This window comes from Pinus tabuliformis, chromosome 4_2 (genome assembly GCF_031772625.1).
Source record: "Pinus tabuliformis cultivar Carrire ecotype Pingquan chromosome 4_2, CPIR1, whole genome shotgun sequence".
NCBI classification, from domain to species: Eukaryota; Viridiplantae; Streptophyta; class Pinopsida; order Pinales; family Pinaceae; genus Pinus; species Pinus tabuliformis.
Genome location: NC_142304.1, coordinates 967,989,547 through 968,006,858, shown reverse-complemented (window position 1 = coordinate 968,006,858; position 17,312 = coordinate 967,989,547). Strand labels below are relative to the sequence as shown.

At 41.7% G+C, this 17,312-nt stretch overlaps 1 protein-coding gene across 2 annotated transcripts in view; it reads right to left on the bottom strand.

The window, feature by feature from the left end:
• HEXO1 (beta-hexosaminidase 1) overlaps positions 1-17,312 on the bottom strand; it is a 408,446-nt gene that overhangs the window by 35,262 nt on the left and 355,872 nt on the right. For both annotated transcript variants that reach the window (XM_089424437.1, XM_089424438.1), the window contains 3 exons: positions 13,498-13,596; positions 13,304-13,363; positions 12,862-13,112 (listed from right to left, as the gene is read on the bottom strand). In XM_089424437.1, the coding sequence (XP_089280563.1) occupies positions 12,862-13,112; positions 13,304-13,363; positions 13,498-13,596 (410 nt within the window). The remainder of the gene's footprint in view (positions 1-12,861; positions 13,113-13,303; positions 13,364-13,497; positions 13,597-17,312) is intronic.

The following is a 17,312-nucleotide window of genomic DNA, read 5'->3' as shown; positions in this document are numbered from 1 at the left end:
CAGAGGAGGTTCAGATGAACCTACAACAGAATTCAGATGAGGAGATCTTCTAGTCCACGCAGGTCAATCTTTACTTCTGTAGTTGCAGCTTCAGGTTCAGCAGCTTCCGACTTCACATGTGTGAGAGAGAGACCCTTTTCTGCGCAGTAGAGAAGAGACTCTTTTTTGCGCAGTAGAGAGAGAGAGATGTGATGAGATGAGTGAGTCCAAATGAGGAAAAGTCCTCCTATATTTATACACAACGTTGGTGTTTGAATAGATGTGACTATTGGGCTTCTGTGCCTACATGAGTTGTAGGTTGGCTTGATAATAATTCCATAATAAAAATAAATTCATATCTCCATAAATACTTATCGGAATCGGATGATCTTTATATCAATCCTACAACTCTCGACGAGAAGAATCTAATAAAAATATTATCAGCCATGAATAAGATGACCCACATGAAGTTTTGCCCTGGTTGCCAATTTTAACACTCCCTCTCAACTAGGGAGAACTTCATCTGCAATTTGTCTATCAGTCGTTACTATTCATCCATCAAATGCACTACCCTTGTATAGCCTAAACCTTGCCCTACTCTGCTCTATTTTGCATGTTCTGATTTGTCTTGTTCTGCCTTGTACTGATCTGTATCGTTCTGCTCTGTTCTGCTCTGCTCTTGCATTGTTCTATTTTGCTATGCTTTTGTCCGAATTATGAAGAAGAAGAATTGGTCGAGGATGTATCATACTAACTCAAAAGTCAGTCTCAGAGTATGTACCACTGGTCCCAAACCAGTCTTAACCAACCCGAAGTCAGCGTCATAGTGAGTACAACTCCACTGGTCCCAGACCAGTATCATCCTCCACTGACTCAAAGTCAGTCTCAGAGTGCGTACCACTGGTCCCAGACCAGTCTCAACCGACCCGAAGTCAGCTTCATAATAAGTACCACTCCTACCACTGGTCTCAGACCAGTATCGCAGTCTCAGAGAGTGTACCACTGGTCCCAGACCAGTATTGCAGTCTCAGAGAGTGTACCACTGGTCCCAGACCAGTCTCAACTGACCCGAAGTCAGCGTCATAATATGTACCACTCTCACTGGTCCCAGACCAGTACTGCACTGTTAAACACACATAAAACTTCAACCTGAAAAGGGAAGTCTCAACCTGTGATGGTTTAAGGATGACCAACAACTCTGGAATGCTTATTGCAATTCCTGGAACTCTACCAAAGCTGGCAAGAAGCTGGAGTCTTCTGCTAGAGGAAGTGTTCTCAATTGTGTTCCTGGAACTCTTCCAAAACTGGCAAGAAGCTGAAGTCTTCTGCTAGAGGAAGTGTCCCAGATTGCCAACTAAAGGCATGTTCACGGGCATCTTTGTCTTTGGCTACAACTCTGAAACTGGTGTGGCAGGTTGTGGCTCAGGCTCGCTTGATGTGACTTTGAAGCTTGTAGATGACCATCATTTCCCCCCTGTCAGATACAAGGTGAGATGATGGAGAAAACTCAACTGCAAGACTGTTCAATACTCTGGAACAAGTTCTGACATGTGTTTGGAATATCTTCTTGGTTGTTGATGCCCATTGCCAAGAAGCGATCCATCCAAGATGAATCTTTGTTCTTGCAGGACGTTTGTTTCTGAAGCATCTGTGTGAAGAATGGTCGGTTTTATGACAGTGCTTACATGGATGAAGATCAAAACAGTGATCTTTCAGATGGCCAACTCGATCACAGTGTTGGCATTTCTCAATCTGTTGTTGTTGTTGTTGCTGTTGAGGTGAATTGTCATGAGGAACAGGTGAACTGTCATGAGGAACAAGTGAACTGTCATGAATAAATCCAGCACTCTGAAACTGAATGGGTTTGGCGTAGTCTGGAATATGAAAGGACAAGTCCTTATCATATCCAAGATCAGTTCTGTGCTTGTTGTGGACAAGCTGTTCCCAAGGTCTGATGATGGGCTTAGGAAGTGTAGACTGAGTTTTTGCATCTGCATATACAACTACTGCTTTATTGGATTCTGGATCTGATTCAACCTCAATCTTACTAATTTCACCACTTGCTGGTTTAACCTTGAACAACATATTGTTTTGAGCAGAAAACAATTTGGAATGACAAATCTGTTGAAGCTCATCTTGCTGGAACTTAGATTCTAGTTGCAAAAAATCAATCTTTTCTTGTGCATCATGCAGGCAGGTCTGAATGTCACAAAGAGTGTCTTTGCTAACATTTACCTTCCCACCACTAGAGGAGTGTATTAGTGTATTCAGTAACTCTAATACATCATCAAATCTAGCCATTGTCTCAACAAAGAAATGAACACTCAACAATCCTAGTGGAGACTATAGCAAGTCTAGACAAACCCCAGCTATTGAAGATTTCAAAAATTAAGAATATCAGTTTGAAAAATACATTGTCCAATACCAGACTTCCAAAGATTCTGTTCTTTAAATTCTGTAGAAATTTCACATCTGACTAGACTTTTTAAATTAAGTTACGTAGCTGATTCCTTCAAACTTTATAGAACTTGCCTCTATATCCCTTTTGGAAGCTCAGGAATGCAAAAAGAATAAAAAATCCGTGAATATCAGCAATGGAGACACGGCTCAAACTCCACGAATATACACAAGGGTAGATCGACCTCTTCCTTCAATAATAAACCCAAGAATCTCAATTTTTTTTTATTGGAAATGACCCCAATGATGTAAAAAACTTCACCGAAGGTATTCAAAAGGCACTCAACTAATACCATATGCAATGTGTTAAAGACTTCAGCAGGGCTTTATTATGTATTCTGCCCTCAAAATACAGAGATTCCAGCTAGGAATTTAGCCAATCACTAACAGATTTGTGTCCAGCAAGAATGAGAGGCTCAAAGTCCTTCCAACACAGATACAATAGATATGTTTCACCCTTAAAATGCTCAGGTATACCAAGATACGCTTTGTATGGATGCACAACTAAATGACTTCTTCCTTCTTTGAAATTCGAACTTCAACTACAGGAATGGATTACATATACGGTGATATACCTCTGATATATCAACTCTAATAATAACAGAGATCTGAAGTAGAATATACCAGCAAATGTTAGGAAGAACAGTGGCTGTAGATAAGTGTTATAACATCAAAGAAGCTCCATCATTACAGAGAAAACACCACAGTGATAATATATGCAACGTATTCAGCTCCAAGACGGAGAAATAAATATGGAGTGTCTTCAATATATTCACAGCCACACATCCAGAAAAACCGTTACATTGCTTCTCCACTGCGCTTTTGACCAATGCATATGAGGGTCATTCGGTCCATTCAACACTAGTATTAAGGCAGTCTTCAATTCAAAACAACTCGCAACATAATGAAATAGTGCCAGCGCACCATTCAAGGCTTCCAAAATTGATGTGGGTCTCTACAACTTCAACGGCTTCAAGCTTTAAACCGCTACGCTTTTATGTGATTCAGGCCAAGTTTCGATGCATAAACAATTGTTGATTACCTCAACGACTATTTGCAGGTCCGCTACACAAGTTCTTGTTCGAGAAGCTACAAACTGCACATGCTTGCCGCCTCCTTTATGTAATAATCTAGTGTGATTGTAGACCCATTGTTGTTAGTGCAAATTCTTCTTAGAGTGAGGGGTTTTCTATTGTCCCTTCAAATTGCAGGTTTTCTTTCACAACATTTTGACTTCCAACAATTCCACACTGCCTTCAAAAATTTTAAACATACCTCAAAACTAGTCGGTCCCTCCATATACAGCGTATGCAATAATGCAGAGCGGCATGTGAACTATGGTGCCTCTCTCACCCCATCAATCTTAGGTATGCAAACGCAGATATTTCAAAAATGGTAACAAGCACCGAATCAGGCGCTCTCATGCAACTCTTGATAGGGTGATTAAAGGAAGACTCTGCCCACCATTTCTTGCCTAACTTGCTGGGTGTGCCGTTGTCGTGTACAAAGTCGATGCAAACCACTAAGTCCGATTCCTTGTGGCCTCTAGAATCCCAAACGCATTGACTTGCCTGGCATATTCACACAATGAGCCCTCTAGTTATCAACAAAGAGGTGACTCAACTCCCTTCTCTTCTCAAATTTAACTCGACTCAACTGCTAAACCTATCCAGCAAGAAAATTTGGAGCTCGAACTATTCAACACACTCACTGCTCAAACACATTCACGGCTTCAACTATTCAACGTATTCACTTCTGATGCAAGGAAAATATCAACTCAAAACACCAGAAGAACACTGCAAAGCTTGCTGCTCAACCATTTTAGACGCTGAGAAGGAATTTCCATATGTGCAGTGTGTACAATTCACAGGAACTCCGCCCCAAATACAATCTAAGATTCACAAATAGACAACCGAACAACTGCCACATGCATACTCAGTTGTATGCAATATATCTGCAATTTTCAAACCTCCTGTACAATTTCTCGTGTATGAGGGCTCATTTCACCTCAAACACACCGTAGACACTGCACGGTATACCAAATCTTTGTGGCCCAAAAGTCGATAATATGATACATGACCAGCTAGAAAGGTGCCCGAAGCCGAAGGAGTTTCCACGATGTGCGATGTGTACAATCATTCACAGTAATTCCGGACCCTAAATACAATCTAAGATCAACAGACTTGTCACTTCCATACTCATGAATTGATGCGGAGTCCAGCGTTCAATGGTATTTCAAGCAGCGGCAGTGAACGGTTTTATATAAATACAGAACAACTGAATGTTGTGAAACGAAAGAACCAGAAATTGAAAATCAAAGTTAAGAAATGGGTGAGAGCGAAATGAGGCACCAACCGATACCAGCGTTCATACGAGCACATTCAACGCGAAATGGCTCCTTCCACCATTCACGCAGCCTCGGTTTGAAGAATCTCAAACGTTCACCATGTCAGGCGTTAACCATGTCAGGCGTTATGGCAGAGTATGGCACGGTAAACGAATAGGGGCAGCGTACCAAAACAGCGTTCAATGCATGGCACAGCGCTTCCAGAATCTTACTACAGTCCAGATGGTCAAATTGCAGGTTGTCCAGCTGATCTCAAGGGCATTCTACTCAGCGATTCAGAGGATTCTCCAGGCCAGCGCTAAAAATACCATGGACAGCGTTTCTTTTATGAAACGTTTATGAACAGTCAGGATAGCCAGAGAGCGCAGGTAATGCAAGGGTCAGGACTGTAAAAGACATAGGGCGCAGAAGAGAGTCTTAAAAATAGCCAGAGTCAGGTTCAGCGTATCCAGAGCCAGAGGTCAGGTAATGGGCAGAACTGACATATATATAGAGACCACAAAACAAGTGGCTCAAATTGGAGCAGGACCAGCAATCGCCCGCTCTGATACCATGTTAAACACACATGGACAGCAAGAGAGATATGAAAGATAAAACATGCAATACATTTTTTATTAACATGAGATATACATTTATAGTACATTATGTGACTCTTGGGTTTCAAATCCCAAGGTCTCTTGGACTACTTTGGTCTATCCGGCTTCCACACTAACCCATTTAGGATTAGGTGTCCAACATGCACTAACACAAAGTCAGTCTCGGAGTATGTACCACTGGTCCCAGACTAGTCTCAATCGACCCGAAGTCAGTGTCATAGTAAGGTACAACTCCTACCACTGGTCCCAGACCAGTATCATTGATCCCAGATAAATGGAGGTCATCCTAGCGTAGGGAGTACGGTAGATACAACGATGCATCCATCGATAATACTATGGTCCCTAACTTCATTTCCCTGCTCATTGAGCAGATGAGAGGTACTTCCCATGAGTCCCAGACTGCATGGGTAGGATGCCTCGACAGGAGAACTAATCAATCCTGTCCTCACAAGAGAACACATCAATCCTACTACAATCGCCATGGAGAACACATCAATCCTACTACAATCGCCATGGAGAACACATCAATCCAGGCCTCACAGGAGAACACATCAATCCTGCTACAGTCGCCATGGAGAACACATCAATCCAGGCCTCATAGGAGAACACATCAATCTTGCTACAGTCGCCATGGAGAACACATCAATCCAGGCCTCATAGGAGAACACATTAATCCTGCTACAGTCGCCATGGAGAACACATCAATCCAGGCCTCACAGGAGAACACATCAATCCTACTACAGTCGCCATGGAGAACACATCAATCCAGGCCTCACAGGAGAACTAATCATCTTGTTGCACAGGAGAGTGAATCATCCTGTTCCACAAGAGAGCGAATCATCTTGTCCCACAAGAGAGCGAATCATCTTGTTCCAGTGTGCACCACCAGGGAAGGGTGAGTCACCCTGTGGTCGTATGTTGCTCCAGTAAGAACCGCAAGCTCTCAGAGCTCCCATAGCTCAATGTATGCAACATGCAGGACCCTTGTACAAGGGTTTCTTGACGACTCCAAGTCGTTTGGGAAAATCACAGATTAGATCTTTCCTCGAGGCTTTGACAAGGTGTATCGACCTGTACATAATCTTAATGCGATGGAGCCTCCTTGCTCATCAACTTACCATATCCTAGATGATGTCTATCTGCTGGAGCAATCGACAAATACGGGATTCCTCAATAATCGAATCCCACCTCTGGTTGTTACAGAGAATCATAGTGGTATCCAATGTAAATCCAAACAGCTTATTGAAGAGCTTAACCAGACTACCTCACACGAGGTCATGCTAGCAGCAATATATTCTGCTTTGGCAGTGCTCAAAGCCACCGACTTCTGCTTCCTGCTCATCCAAGATATCAAAGAAGATCCCAAGATGAAACAACACCCGGAAGTGCTCTTACGGTCCACCACACTGCCTGCCCAATCAGCATCAATATATCCAAGTAGTCTCACATCTCCTGGCAGTGTATCTTAACCCATTAGTAATTGTGCCATGAAGATATCTCAGAAGATTCTTGGCATCAATCCAGTGAGGCTCAACCAAATATGAGCTCACAATGCTAACTGCAAAACATATGTTCGGACAGAGTTTCACCAAGAACATCAATGCGAATGAGTTTGTGAAACTCAGAGGCATTTCCCAAATCTGGTCCAACATCACTACCATATAACTTCTAAAAGCTAAGATCCTCGAGGTAGTCACAGGCTTGCAATCCATCATATTGAATCTTTCCAATATCTTTACCACATATTTTCCTTGAGATAGGAAAATTTCCCTTGGCTTCTTCCACACTGCAAGTCCTAGGAAATAGTACATCATTCCTAAGTCCTTCATTTCAAATTCAGAAGCCAACTCCCTCTTACATTTGAGAATGAGAGGGTATGCACCTGTTAGAAAGAGTTCATCCATATACAACACCAGTATGAGAGGCTTGTCATCTTCAACCTTAAAGTAAAGGTTAGGATCGGCTTCACTCCCAGTGAATCCCAGCTTCATCAAGTAGCTATCGATCCTCTCATACCATGCTCGGGGTGCTCGCTTCAGCCCATAGAGAGCCTTCTTCAACCTGCATACATGAGATTTTCGATCATAAATCTCAAATCCTTCGAGTTGCTCCATGTAGACCTCTTCTTTGATCGAACCGTGCAAGAACGTGGTCTTGAAATCCATCTGATGTAAGTTCCATCCTCGTGAAGCCGCAAGGCTATGATCGAGCGGATGGTCGTATATCTGGCAACAGGGGCAAATATCACATCATAGTCTATACCTTCCTTCTTGGAGAAACCACGAGCAACAAAACGAGCCTTATACTTTTCCATACTTCCATCTGTTGCATGCTTTATCTTGTAAAGCCATTTGAAAGTAACAACTATCTTGTCTTGGGGTCTGGGAACTACTTCCCAGACATCATTCTTCATAATAGACTCATATTCTTTGGTCATAGCATCCTTCCATACTTCATGCTTGACGGCATCTGAGAATGATGAAGGCCCATTTTGTATGATCATGCTCATGATGGTCAGGTATTCCTGATACCTATTAGGTTTCTTACTTTCACGAAAGGTTCCTCGGGGTCCAGCATGTCCTTTAGCATCATCAAGTATCCCCCTAAGCCATGAAGGCCTCTTCCTAGAAGAGGGAGGCTCAAGTGGATAAATAAGATCCATGGGTTCCTCCACATCAGGCATTGTTACATCATCTACCCATAGAGATAGTTTCCACAATCGTACGGTTCTTCCTTTTCGCCACACCATTCTGCTCAGGAGTATGTGGTGTAGTAGTCTCCCTCTTAATGCCAGCCTCAGATATGCCTGAGTGAACCAACTGTAATATATCAGAGGTCTTGCTTTGGCTTGAGGGGAATGGTTCCCTTTTCAGCTTTCCTTTGGCACATCATGGACATACACCTTCTTTCTCTACTCGGAATTCGGGCATCCCTGTCACCATTTGTCTTACATCGGGTAGAGCTTTATAATGAAGGTGGGCAAACCTCCAATGCCAAAGTTCAGACTGAAGAGATGTGTCATAAGATATGACACCTAGCAGACTTCCATCGACCTGATATAATGAATCAACACGAAACCCAAGAGTAAAGGCATCTTTAACATTATTTTTCCATATACATACCTTGCCATCGCTGAAGGTTACCTTGTAGCCTTTGTCTTCCATTGTCGAGATGGACACCAGGGTCTTTTTGAGGTCAGGGGCATTTAATACATCCTGGAATTCCTAGCCTTCTTGAATGGTTGTCCTCTTCCTTGATTCCTAGCTCTCCTCTTACCTTTGCTAATGAATTTGTCATTCCTTTGATTGCCATCAGAGGGATTTTGATCACCGTCCCGGTGTGAGTTTTTTCTATCAGAGCACTCCCTTGCATAGTGACCTGCTTTATTGCAGATGTAACATCGTCCTTTTCTTCCATCCTTAGGTCCAGCCTTTCCTTTTGATTTAGTCCCAGAATTATTTCTTTTCTTAGCATGAGAAGAAAAGGCAGAAGGAGGGCCTTTAGGGATGGGCATTTCTTGCTCTTCTACCCTTGTTTCTTCTTGAATGCATCTAACCATTGATTCCTCGAAACGAGGAATTACATTATTGTTCAGAAGAGTAGTCCTGAACACGTACCATTCAGATGGTAATCCTCCAAGAGTCATGAGTGCCATTTCCCTGTCAGTAATAGCCTCCCCAATAGATAGGAGATCGTTCCTAATTTCGATGATCCTTAAGAAGTATGCTTGCATACTTTCATCTTTACCCTTCTTAATTTCCTTCAGCTTATTTCTAAGAAACAAAACTTGATTTGCATCATTTACTTTAAATAAACTCACTAGTCTATCGTAGACTTCCTTGGAGGTGTTCAGTTCAGAGATGTAGGCCACCAAGTGCGTGTCGATAGAGTCCCGGATGATCTTCTTTTTGACTTCTCTGGTTTTCCATTTGTTCCATGTAGCAGTGGATGCATTTGATGGAGGCTCAACAATATTGCCTCTCACATGATCCAACACTCCTTGATTGTCAAAGGTTAGATCGATAGACATCTTCCATCCGTGATCGTCAGCGTTCTCACGGAGCTTGTCTTCGGCAGGAAAGAGTGTTGAGGACCCCATCATTCTTTTAGGATAGCCTTGCCAATCTTCTCTTCGGTGATTGCTCTTGCTCTTGCTCGGGCTTTGTCTTCACCTTAGCTCCGATACCATGTTAAGTTATGCTATGTTCTATGCTTATAATAGTTTACTTCTTTTTTTCTTATTATATTCCACAAATTAGCAATCACATGTACATAAAATAAAGTGCAAATAGAACATTAAACGATCGACAGAAAACAAGCCAAGACAAGAGACACAAGATGTGGCGGCTAGCCAAGGACAAACCCCACAATGTGTGGGGAAAACCTTTGATCAAATCTTCTTTTATCTTCAATAATTCAGCAGAGAGAAATAGTACAATAAATCTGATTCATATCAGCAGTAGCAAACCCTAGATCAGCAGCATCAGCATTAGCAGCTTCATCATCAAACTAGGGCAGACGATATCTCACAAATCGACCGTCGGATCGGCTTGATTCCACCACCAAAAGTTGTGGCTTCCAGAGGAGGTTCAGATGAACCTACAACACAGTTCAGATGAGGAGATCTTCTAGTCCACGCAGGTCAAACTTTACTTCTGCAGTTGCAGCTTCAGTTTCGAATCTTCCGGCTTCAAACTAGGGCAGTCAATATCTTGCAAACCGTCCGTCGGATTGACTTGATTCCACCACCAAAAGTTACAGCTTTTAGAGGAGGTTCAGATGAACCTACAATGCAATTCATATGAGAAGATCTTCTAGTCCATGCAGGTCAATCATTACTTCTGCAGTTGCATCTTCAGTTTCGGCAGCGTCCGGCTTCAAACTAGGGCAGTCGATATCTTGCAAACCGTCCATCGGATTGACTTGATTCCACCACCAAAAGTTGCAGCTTTCAGAGGAGGTTCAGATGAACCTACAATGCAATTTAGATGAGGAGATCTTCTAGTCCACGGAGGTCAATCTTTACTTCTGCAGTTGCAGCTTCAGGTTCAACAGCTTCTGGCTTCACATGTGTGAGAGAGAGACCCTTTTCTGCGTAGTGGAGAGAGAGAGAGATGTGATGAGATGAGTGAGTCCAAATGAGGAAAAGTCCTCCTATATGTATACACAACGTTGGTGTTTGAATAGATGTGACTGTTGGACTTCTGAGCCTACATGAGTTGTAGGTCGGCTTGATAATAATTCCATAATCAAAATAAATTCATATCTCCATGAATACTTATCGGAATCAGATGATCTTTATATCAATCCTACACCTCTCAATAATAAAAATATTATCAGCCATGAATAAGATGACCCACATGAAGTTTTGCCCTGTTTGCCAATTTTAACATGACGAACCTGGCTTCTTGTGGTTCTGAGATCAATACTTTAGAGTTTACGCTCTGATACCATGTTAGTTTGCTATAACCTAGCACCCTGCACTTAATTCCTAGCAAATTACAAATCTATTGATTAATTGTACAACTAGGTTCCTAACATTGATTAGCGGAAGCAAACACATATTCTACCAAATCACAGTTTTTCATTAACTTATTCAAAACTTACTTGGGTTTCCATCCTAGGAAAATGGCCCAACTAAGGAAAGATATACAACTGGATCTGAGCCAACTGATCGAGCTCTCCTTTGCCGATTTCGATCTCCTTGCTGCCCCCTTCCTCAAACCCAACACACTGGAGTATCACACTACTCACTGAGATGTCTCTCTCAATATTTGTGCTCTTGTATGGTGTGTCTTCTCCCTCTCCTTAGCCTTGCTTTTATAACTTTACATTGACCTAAATCCCTAACCCTAATCTCCCAAGAGATTGACAACCAAAATTAGATCTCACCTCACCTGAGATCAAAGGTCGAGATTAAAACATAATCACTAAACTAACTAATTTACTTTTCCTATGTTTACTTTAGCTCAATAAGCCAACATAACAATTATGTGTTTTTCCTAAGTTATACTTAGGCTAAGTTACAATTGCAACTTGCTCACACTAGAGCAAGTGTTGAAAGAAACTTTGGGTGACTTCAACATGCCTAAACACTTAGGCCTGTGCAAAAGTATCTGCCCAGGCTACAAACATCAACAGAGATTACATCCAAATCACTAATGTAAATATTCACATTTTATTAGACATTAATCGACTCACTAATAAAACACTCGTGATTTTAATAATTAACTTTAATGAAAGTGAATTACAAAAGAGAAATGACCCTTTTTGATGGCTTCCACACATTCAACACTTGACATGTCTGGAAGTTCTTGTCTAATGCTACAAACATCAACATCCACTTTCTATTTGTCACATGTTTCTAGAGGTTTCTAGATAGCTTATTGTGACTTGTTTGACCAGGTCAACACTACTTGATCCAGACCCTTCTAGAAGGGAGTGCGCCTGTCTATCTCATTTTCCCATGTGTGGACGGACTTTATGTATTTACGAGGATTTTGCTAAATGAATGGTATTTACTCAAGGTCTCTCTACTATGCATGAGTGCATGAATTCCCACAGTTAAATAGCGACTGCAGATCAATTTACATATTCCCAGCATTCTTCAATTCATGGTTCCTTGTTTATCTCCATAAATAAATTGGCATGCTTGTTCTATGGGACAATCTGAATGATAGAAGCACACCTACTAACATAGCATTCTGGAGTTTCCTGTGGACAATTTTTCATTTCTGTTGAAAGTAACTTTCTGCTAATGCTTGGCAGTTTTTCATGACAGAGCTCTTGATAGTTTCGTTTGGGTGGATAATTGTTTTATGAGCACAATTTAGTATTACTGGCACGACAGTCATTCAACATTGTATTGTTATTATTGGGATGATCAAGTGCAAATACTAATCTATAATAATAGCTTCCATTTCTCACACCATAACTTTTGGAGCCAGTGATCAAACTTCGTATTCAGCACCCTTTTAAGTCTCCATCTCAGTTAGGTAGTTTCTTTGGGAAGTTTTCTTTTCGATCAAGATCTTGGGATTGCATCCTCATGCTGATTTAGTAAAACTAAGCCTAGGCAATCCCTTGGTGAGGTTAGTACTTTTTCTCCAACGAGTGTCTGAGCAATAACAAACTCCATCTATTAAACATACTAGACACTTGAATCCATTTAAAGCCTTTGCAAAGCCATCAAAGAACTCAATATTTTTTCCATGTTAGGTATTGAAGCAATCAATCCGTGACAAAAAGGCAAATAATAAACATTGAAAGCCTCATGTCTACAGGGATTGAACTGCATTACATTCAAAATATGTTTACATTCATACAAACTAAGAAACTTGATTTTCCACTTAAGAGAGTTTCAATCCCCAGAAAATACATTCAAATTGTTCACATATATTTTATTTTACCAATACCAGAGGGAAACCAACTAAAAACTTTAAACTCAAAACTTCATGTGTGTTCCACATTGACTATTCATACCTGCAGCTGCTGCAGCACGGGGCCAGATTGTTTGTTGAATATCAGAGGCATCAGCAGTTTCACCCCACATGCAAACCTCTCCACCAATTACAAGTTGTTGCTGGGAGGCATCAGCAATTCCTTCAAGGGGATCACTTGAATAGACCTTTTCCCAAGGCACATCAAGATGGTCAAGATACCACACACCTTGATTGCTAAAAATACACTTGAAGCCTTTAGCAACTGCACTTGGACAAACCCCTGAATTCAACCTGAAAACGGAAGACTAGGTATTTAAACTTGATTGAAGACAACACCCTCTTCCGCTTATAAACACTAAATTTTACAGAAGCTGGAATAAAATATATTTTGGTTTGAAAATCTGCATTTATGTCAGTACACTACCTCAACATTGAAAAATAGGATTTACAATTTTTTTCAGCTAAAAGAAAGTGATATTTACCAGTTATGAACAACAGTGTTTGGATTGAGCCTTTTACTAAATGCATTAAAGGTCTCCTCCCTGTGACAGTTCAGAAAAGTAGAAAAACAATACACATCATCAACGACAACTTCCTCGAGAAAATACATGTTTTTCCAAAATATGTAAACATAAAAATCAAATATGCCCAAAAGGACAATCCAGCAGAAGGATACCAGTTGACAGGAGTCCATCCTAGAGTAATTGCCAGTTCCTGTGCTCGCAAAACAAAATATTCATATCCATCATACGCTGTCATGTTGTGCTCATCAAGCCTGCCAGGCAAATTAGTACCCCTTTAGAAATGGCAAAAACAATGTGCAAGTAACATAAGAACATACGCAAAATATGTATCTGCCTCTTTGAGAAAAGTTAGGGTCCAACTTTCAAGAGTACCTTGTAATTGGTGCCTACTACTATGTTTCCACTTGCTAAATCATTTGTTGTGCGTGTCTCATGAGCTGGCATGATTTTCAGAAAGAATGATCTCTAGCGATCAACGGAAATAAATATCATCATTTTATAAGTAAATTACGAGCACTATAAACATAGAAGACCCTTTTCTATCTTTTTTTTTTCTGTTAACAAGGAAAAACGTTACAGCTAACGACTAGATAGACTTAGGCATCAACAAACTATTAATAGTGTTCACTGGGTCACAGTTGTTGATTTCTGGTAGCATCAGATGTGCTCGAAGTCTCAAATTTTGCAAGGAGGCTTACACACATGCATTCTCCAATACCCATAAATCGTTTTGGGAAATTCCACCCAGATACAGTTTTATTAAAATAATTATTATTTTTTTAATGGGTACCTAAGTCTAAACTTAGGAAATTAAAATAATTAATGGGTATTAGTCTAAAATGTGGGTGAAACTTCTAGAAGAAGGTGGAGATCAAGTCAATATGATCCTAGCCATTGATTAGGATCTAATCTGGGTCATTGATTGATCAACAAGAAGATTATAATAGAAGGCTTGATGGGCACTTGGAGAACATACTGAGAGTTGATCAGCCAAATCGAATTGCTAAGGCTAGAGCAGCCCAGTGATTTCGTGGTGATCAGGCAGAGAAAGACGCAGAGGAGGCAACTCAGTGCCCAGTGAGGGTGACGCAAAGCCACGAAGGGCTCATGCAAAGAAACGCAATTTCTTCAGTGCAGAAGCCCGAAATTTAGCTAGGAGTTCGATGTTCTGAGCCAGCACAATTGAAGTCGAGGCTCTTGAGAGCAAATCGATCCAGTAGAGGAAGTGACGCAGTTCCTCAGAGGCAGTGACGCAGGCCCACGCAGTGATTGCATAGGGACAGTGCAGAAGTAGTGGAGGACTCGTTGTTTCAGTTGCTGGATCAACTGGGACTTGCAGTGTAGAGTAAGGTAATCTCACTAATTTCTTTTGTACTGGATGGCCCACAAGGCATCCAGAGTTTGTATTCAAAAATAATTACTGCTTAATAATAAAAACCCTCAGAACTGTTGCGCCGATTTTCTCACTTTGTGTTTTTCCGGGGACTTTTGTCCAAAAATAACGGTGTCATTGTGTTGCATATTTTTCTTGTTCAGTTTCTTGTTTCAGCATATTATTTTTAATAGTGAATGTTGCAGTTGTATTTACTTCGATATTTACCGTAGAACACAATAAATAACTTGTATGGATTAACAAGTAGGAGAAGTAACATCAGTTTGCTACAATAGGGATTTCGAGTTTACGAATTTTCACATGGTATCAAAGCTACAGGTGAAGCAAGAAGAACAGAGACAGAAGACCCAGCATTGAAGGAAGAAGGGAATTTGAAATTCCTAAAAAGGCAGCAATTCGAATCCCCAGAGAGTTTGCGCAATTCAGGCCAGGAGGGCTAGCTTTTTGTGGTAAATCTCTCTCAGAGTGAGTCGAAAGAGAGGTAAAATTCCCAAATCGAAATCTGTCAGCGATAGAGGGAGCAGCACCACAGAAGCTTCAGCGAAGAGGGGTTTTTCTAGTGGGACGCAGTTTTTTGTAGGCAGTTGCTAGGCAGAAAGACGTCAGAGGGAAGAGTTAGACATGGTTGAGGGAATTTCTTCCTAGGAGAATTCCTGGCCAAGGAATTCGAACTCTCACAAGCTAAGCAGCAACAAGGGGCATCAAATCTACTGACTCCAACAGGGAGTGCGAAGGCCAGCCCAGCAATAGTGCTGAGGAGAGAGGAGGTCATTTGACTTTCTATTTGGCAGAGATGGCAGCCAGTGGACCGAGAGATCAGGACAGGTTCGATGGGGCATCCAACTATGTGATCTGGAAGGCAAGGATGCCAGGCCTTCTGGATGAGCATTTTCTCAAAGTCTATGTCAACAGCGCAGTGGCTGAGCCCGCAGATCCAAATCCAATCAAGAAGTACAAGGGAGATATTACAAAGACGAAGAGGATGATCCTAGACAGGGTGAAGGATCATGTAGTCTGTCACATCACTAGCAGGGCGACTATTAAGGAGATGTGGGATGCATTGTCTATGCTATACTAGGGATCTTCCGAGCAGCGGAATATGTACCTTGAGCAGAAGATGAGATCCATACAGATGCAAAAGGGAGAACACATTGATCTATTCCTCACGAAGCTTCAGGAGACCCGAGATGAGTTAGCAGCTATGGGGTCTACACCTCAAGGTCTGAGATGGTAAGATTGGCCCTAAATTCTGTTTCTAAAGATTGGCAAGTCTTTGTCCAGAGTATCTTGGGTAGGGCAACTTTTCCAATTTGGATGAGATGTGGGTAGCTCTTAAGCAAGAGGAGCTGAGGAGAGACTTGGTCAATTGTAAAATTGATGGAAGCACCAGTAGTGGGTTGAAGCCCAAGGAGGAGGATGAGAATGCATCCCTTGCATCCAAGGGGCAGCAGGAGCAGCAGAAGCAGAAGAAGGACGTTTCGAAGATTAAATGCTTCAAGTGTGGTGAAATGGGTCACTACACAACACAGTGTCCTCTTAGGAAGAAGGACAAAGATGAGAAGCATGATCTGAAGGCTTCACCCGCAAAGATTGAAGAGTTGGACTTTGCCATGATAGCCGAGATACCTCCAGGAAGGAGGTGTGCTGATTTAGAGTTGTAGTTCGAAAGAGCTACAGATGGGCAAGATCCTTGAGGAGCCCACCTCTCAGTTCAATTCCTTGCTACGAGAGCCCAAATCAGAAGTAGCAGGATGGACCGGTGTCAGTTGGTGCAGAGGAGTGTCGGAGTGACAGTTGCAGTGGCTAGGAGCGCCATAGACTGAGCAGCGTAGAGCAGAGTTAGCAGTAGTGCAGATAACATAGAGCAGAGGTCAGCTGCAGCGCATTGGCTTCAGAGGGTCAGTGCAGAGACTAGCAGCAGTTAGACTCCAGCAGCGAGATGCATCATACTGAACACCAGTTCAGTAATTTGGGATGTTTTTCCGTTGTTGATGCAGTAGCAGCAGCAATAGGAGAAGGTTGCAGTGCAGATGCAGTTGGCAGTGGCAGTGCCAGCAACAGTACGAATGCAGAATTAAGAGGGAGTTGCAGTACGAATGCAGTGTTGACAGTGGTAGGGTCAGCAGCAGTACAGATGCAGCACTTGCGCAGAAGTTGGTGGACACGATGTCAGACATCAACAGCACAAAAGGAGATGTTAAAGAACAAGGTGATGCTTCAGCAGGTTGCATTGTTAGAGCACATTCCTCGCTAAGAGGGAATGTTGATTTCTGGTAGCATCGGATGTGCTCTAAGTCTCAAATTTTGTAGGGAAACTTCACATGCATTCCCCAATTAAAAAATGGAGACAGTCCTATTAAAATAATTAATTCTTTTAATGGGTCCCTACATCTAAATTTAGGAAGTTAAAATAATAAATGGAAATCTAAAATGTGGGTGAAACTTCTAGAAGAAGGCAGAGACCAAGTCAATATGATCCTAGCCATTGATTAGGATCTAATTTCGATCGTTGATTGATCAACGAGAGGATTATAAGAGAAGGCTTGACGGGCACTTGGAGAACATACAGAGAGT